Source organism: Gymnoscopelus microlampas, assembly GCF_963454915.1.
Source record: "Gymnoscopelus microlampas genome assembly, chromosome: 1".
NCBI lineage: Eukaryota > Metazoa > Chordata > Actinopteri > Myctophiformes > Myctophidae > Gymnoscopelus > Gymnoscopelus microlampas.
This window is the reverse complement of record NC_139962.1, coordinates 37,974,140-37,980,305: the sequence shown is the minus strand read 5'-3', so window position 1 is coordinate 37,980,305 and position 6,166 is coordinate 37,974,140. Positions and strand designations below refer to the sequence as shown.

The 6,166-nt window shown below is 41.0% G+C and overlaps 1 protein-coding gene across 1 annotated transcript; it reads right to left on the bottom strand.

Annotated features, from left to right (window-relative positions):
• Positions 1-2,348: 2,348 nt before the first annotated feature.
• Positions 2,349-3,452, bottom strand: LOC311043557 (relaxin-3 receptor 1-like; the record flags this gene model as incomplete). Its single annotated transcript, XM_084054854.1, has 1 exon — positions 2,349-3,452. One exon carries the CDS (start codon positions 3,450-3,452, stop codon positions 2,349-2,351), a length of 1,104 nt encoding a protein of 367 aa, XP_083910980.1.
• Between the last annotated feature and the right edge of the window lie 2,714 nt (positions 3,453-6,166).

Genomic DNA, 6,166 nt, shown 5'->3' with positions numbered 1-6,166 from the left:
TTAAACATCTAATTTGTATAACTATGAATTTGATTTGGTTTCTATTTTCCTGGAATTCATTGGTTATATGGATGGCTAGGCATGTAGAGTTTCTAATACAAATCAATAGAGAAATATCCTGTTATAAGTGTGAAACTGACAAATGTACATTTGATTTTAGTGATGCGGTAGTTCTGAGGGATGACTGAGGAAAGTCCCTAGAATAATAAAAAATTGCTGAATTCATCAAAATAAGGTATTTACTTTTAGGCTCAATTACAAAATGTAGGCTATCACCAGAATGGGTATCCTTGTTCACAGAAATAAGCCACAACTACAGCTTATAGATATAAAATACACCTATCTATGCTAAATAAATTAAATCAGATTTTCAAATGTAAGCAAATAATCTTTCCGGAGGGCCCTGGCATGAAAGTCTGGATGAGGGATGTAAAGATTTTCTGTGCAAACTGACATCTCATTTACCAGTAAGGGGCGCTGTTTCTTTGCTGAAGTCATATCTCTTAACTTTTCAGAATAATTTAAATCAGTAAGCTGCTGAATTCAGTTAGTAAATATGGGGTGAAATAAAGACATGTTTAGTTAGAATCTGTGTGAAGATTATTTCTAAATTGTAAAAAAAAAAAGAAGAAAGTAACAAAAGAATAAAGTTGTTCATCATGGTTGAATCAATACAAATCCACAGCTTGAATTTGAAAATGATGTATATAAAATATTATATTAATGCAGAATGATGCATTCATCTGCCAAACAAAATTCCAGAACTTAACTCTTAAAACCAATTAACCAATTTTCTGAGCAAAAGCTGTTCTTGCGAAACCCAATGAACATGGTGACACAAACGCATTTGTTAACAACAAATTAGGTTTCTTTACTTGTAGACAAATCTCAAAAAGGAAAAATAGAAAACAAGGAAAGAAAACCATGAATACCCCCATTAAACATTTGTCTTCAGAATTCTTTTTAATATTATACATTTTAAATATTTAAGGGTCCTGTGTAGACATAATTGTGTTGATTTTCTTCTCCATGCATATGCATTTAAAGACGCCCCACATTGAATTAGGCCAAATAATTATACTATATCTGAAACATGTTTATGCTGCTGTCTGAGATTATAGATCACACAGCAAATTAGACACATGGGAGTACAAAGCAATGTCTTTCTAAAAAAATAATTCCACTTCTGTTGCCTCATAGATGTGAAAGTACTTTATTTCCATGATGATGTGCAGAGATTAGTATAGCCTAGTATACATTCTGATTTTGTAATGTAGAACAAGACCGAACAGTAACAGTGGCTTACATTGTGTGTGTGTGTGTGTGTGTGTGTGTGTGTGTGTGTGTGTGTGTGTGTGTGTGTGTGTGTGTGTGTGTGTGTGTGTGTGTGTGTGTGTGTGTGTGTGTGTGTGTGTGTGTGTGTGTGTGTGTGTGTGTGAGAGAGAGAGAGAGAGAGAGAGAGAGAGAGAGAGAGAGAGAGAGAGAGAGAGAGAGAGAGAGAGAGAGAGAGAGAGAGAGAGAGAGAGAGTGTGTGCATGTGCGTGTGAGAGCCCGTGCATGTGTGTAGTATTTTATACATCATAATCAAGAATTCACACATCATCTGCACCCTGACCAAAGCCATGCCTGATGTTCCCCCTGCACCTGTCCCTGCATGCCACTGTCGTGACATGCAAAACACAATAACGCAGAATAATACCTACTTTACACACACAAAACGTAATAATTAGCGTAATAATGCAGAATAATATATTTTAAACATACCCATAACACAATAATGCAGAATAATACAGACGACTTCAAACACACAAAACACAATAATGCAGAATAAATACTTTAAACACACACACACACACACACACACACACACACACACACACACACACACACACACACACACACACACACACACACACACACACACACACACACACACACACACACACACACACACACACACACACACACACACACACACAATAAATAGCCTAATACATAAATAAATAAATAAATGCATAAATAAATAAATAATATAGGGAATAACAAAAACGAAATGAGAAAGATAATAAAAAATAGCACCAGTAGCCTATCAAGACATGATATCGCATTACACTCGTATTTGTGGTAATAAATATAGACTCGTATTTAAATGTTTTACTTCATTTTAAGAAGTAAAATCATCATTACGCATGAGTAGCCTATTCCTCGTGCGTAATGAATGACAGAAGCTTATTTGAAGCACGCATCACGCGATTGAAACATTGATAATTATCTACAACTCCGAATGAGATGTGCCACCATGACATGAAGGAACAGTCCAGTTTACATCCCCAGTAAAATCAATCATTTTATTTGTGCGTAATGATATTCGAGTTGGATACACCCTTTCTGTCTATGATGGACAGTGGGCACTGTTCAATGTCTATAATAGACCTGTGTGGAGGAATGTCTATACGACCTTGATCCTCGCACGACCCATGAGAGGTATTAGTTCTCATGGCTGGTGCTGAGGAGAATCTCCAGAACAAATCCGTAAGCATCTTCCTATACTCCCGGCGCACCAGGCAATACAGCACTGGATTCAAACAGCTGTTTGTGTGCGCCAGGCACACGGTGAGTGGGAACACGTAGGCGTGCACCATGTAATACGATTTGTCCCAATAGACGGCGTTAAATTTGACCAAGACACCCCAAAGGGTGATGGCGTGATTTGGCATCCAACAGATGAAGAATGATAAAACCACTATGGTTACGGATTTGGTCACTCTAGAAGACGTCCGGTTGTTGTGCATCATGCTGCCCCGCCGTTTGATGAAGCGCAACAGCATCACATAGCTGACACACACTATGAGCATAGGGATGACGAAGGCTACCAGGATCTTCTGGACGTGGTAAAGTGCGAGCCAGTTGTTGGGCCCCTCTGGGAACCTGAGGAGACACAGTTTCTCCCCCGCGACGACCGTCACGGTTGAGAAGATGGTGGTCGGCGCGGTGGCGACGGTCGCCGAAATCCAGAGCACTGCGCACACGCATTTAAGGAACCCGGATCCTCCACCTGCTCGGCTGTTCAACTTCTTTCGAGTCCAGGCGACGGATCGGTACCGGGTCACGCTCATGGCGGTGAGAAAGAACACGCTGGCGTACATGTTCATCACCGTGACGGAGAGGATGATCTTGCACATGACGTGTCCGAACGGCCAGCTGAAGTCCAGCGCGGTGTCCACCGCCCAGAAGGGCAGCGTCAGCACGAACTGAAAGTCCGTCACCGCCAAGTTGATGATGAAAATGTTGATGCTGCTGGATTTCTTCTTTCGGGCTCGTCTTAACCTCATTAGGAAAAAGACCATTAAGTTTCCGACCAAACCTACGGCGCAAACTATGGAATACACCACGGAGATGAGTATCCTGAGGGCAGGACTTCCATCTGCGGTGACATCAGTGTCTTCTTCCATCAAAGTTTGGTTAACTGTTCCACTGTGGTTAAATATTTCATCCATCGTTTAAACATGGAGAGCTGTATTATGTAATACAATTGTTATTCTCCAATAAAAAGATTTATACAAATAATAATAATGATAATAATAATATTTCATCCATCATCAAAGAAAGAAATCAGGGCAGGCGCGTCAATTGGCACCAGATCATATGGTAGCCTACAATGTAGCCTACATCCAAATAAAACCTACTCGCTAAAATAAGTGTATCCTAGTAGCCAAGTTTGCACTTCATTTTGAGTGGTGCCTCAGTCAGTGCCTGTGTCCGTCGGCTTCTATCACAATTCTCTGAGTGACAGATTTGTCAAAGATGTGGTTTTATATGGGTTCCAATACGCGCCCGGAGACACTGCAGAAGAGCGAGGATTGGTCCAAATAGACTTGATCGACAAGCCATTCTAGTAACAGCTTGGACAAAAAGTGTGTCTGCCTGTCTGTCTGTCTGTCTGTCTGTCTGTCTGTCTGTCTGTCTGTCTGTCTGTCTGTCTGTCTGTCTGTGTGTGTGTGTGTGTGTGTGTGTGTGTGTGTGTGTGTGTGTGTGTGTGTGTGTGTGTGTGTGTGTGTGTGTGTGTGTGTGTGTGTGTGTGTGTGTGTGTGTGTGTGTGTGTGTGTGTGTGTGTGTGTGTGTGTGTGTGTGTGTGTGTGTGTGTGTGTGTGTGTGTGTGTGTGTGTGTGTGTGTGTGTTTGCGGTTTGGTTTCGTTTGGTTGGCCTTGGCCTATAGGCGTATAGCCGTAGATTACGACTCTCGTAGTTGTGGTATTTGATCGATTCTGACATTTTCAATCAATGTTAGAATCGATAAAATACATCTACGAGAGTCGTAATCTACGGCTAGCCTAGGAGTGTGTGTCGGTGTGCATTCATTTCTCTTCATAATTATATGAAGAAAAGATAATTATAGTAGGCTACTACTAGACTGTGCCAGTGTGTGTAAAAGGCTACCAACAGGCGTATCAACTGCCATTAAATGGCCCCTGTCCAAGTCCTAACCTACCCCAAGTCCTAACCTAATTTACTCCCTACCCCCCCCCCCCCCCTCTCTTTCTTATTTTGTACATATTTTTCACTCTTCATACCAGTAACCTGTAAACTGATTGTATGACATTCTGTATAGTAGTGTCTGTGTATATCTGTCTGTCTCTTATATGTCATCATGATTTGTGTGCATGGGGATCTCATCTTAAACAAGCTAAGTGCTTAATGAGCTATCCAGTTTAGTAGACCTTGTTTTGTGAATTTGTACTTCCATGTACTGTTATGTACTGTCATGTACTGTTCTCATGTCTTACTAAATAAAGTACATCAATCAATCAATTACATGAAAATAAAGGCCTACATCTTTTACAATACAATCCCTATTATTATCCTACTGTTTCTAATTTACCTTTTTTTTAAAATCTCAATTCACTACATTAAACAAGAATACACAGCATCATTAATCTATTCCATTTGAAAATAACGTGGCTAATGTCTTTATTCTCCCACTAGAGGGGGCGCAAACATAATGCACGTGTTAGTTGACAAGCTACATGGGCACTTTAAGTTTAAGTTGTCCTGTTGTGTAGTGTAGCCATAGGCTACTATTTAATTAGCCTGGGAGGTGCTATCAAGACGGTCATGTATAAAGGCTACTATTTAATATGCTTTTCGCCTTTGGCAAGTTAATCAGCTGGAGACTGGAGTGCTTTGAAGCTCTCAACATGATGTATTTTCCAGCACATTTTTTCCCTGCCCTTTTGATCATTTGATCATTAGGTCATAGCCTAAGCCTATACATGAACAGATATTTGTACCCCTGTATCGCTGTCAAAAGGTCGGGATAAAACACAAACAGCACGAGAGCTTATTGGGGCCCGAGGCCCCGAGCACCACACCAGTGCAAAGCCCTATAGAAATTGCAATGTTTCTTGCTCTAACAAATTAATCGCGCTTTCGAGGGCCCAATTGTGCTCAAAAGATGACAGCCCTTGTTCTTCATTGATGTTGGTTAGCTCCGCCCCCTCCTCTGATTGGTCAGAGGAGGATTTATTTATGGATTTTTATCAATGCCTTTATTGACAGGACAGTAGGTTGAAAGGAAATGGTGAGAGAGAAAGTGTTTGTTTATGCTGTTCTTAGTCTGGGTCTTTTATGTTTCTTAGATAGGCTTGATGTTTTATCAAGTTGCACTGCAAGTGACTGAGGGGGAAGTGGGGAACGGCATTTCATTTTCTGTATATATGGATGTAGGCTTAGGCTACATGGGGAAAGTGACAAATATAAAGTGATTCTGATTCTGATTGAGAGATGCGAGGCCCGGTCATCGCTGCTTGCTGCTTTAATTTCCATTGTGGTCCTTTAGTGCAAAATGTGTGCAAACCCAATGGAAATGGAAACTGTGACAACTAGCCTAATTGATTAGGTCCTCAAGCAGCTGCACTTCGTGAGATAGTTGACTTCAAGTCGGGGAGTTTACATGAAAGATTTTTTTTTTACTAAGCAAAACCCCCAATTATACTTGAACAATAAGTGTGGAATTGAGTGGCATTCCCCTTTAAGCCAGCGAAATAAGCCATACAGCCAGGGCAGGCCAGCGTCCACCCATCGGGAGGGGGAGGCTCTCCAACTAACTGTTGTTTGTAAAGGAAAGTTTGGAGCTGTCACAGGCTGTCGGGAGGAGACTGATGGAGGG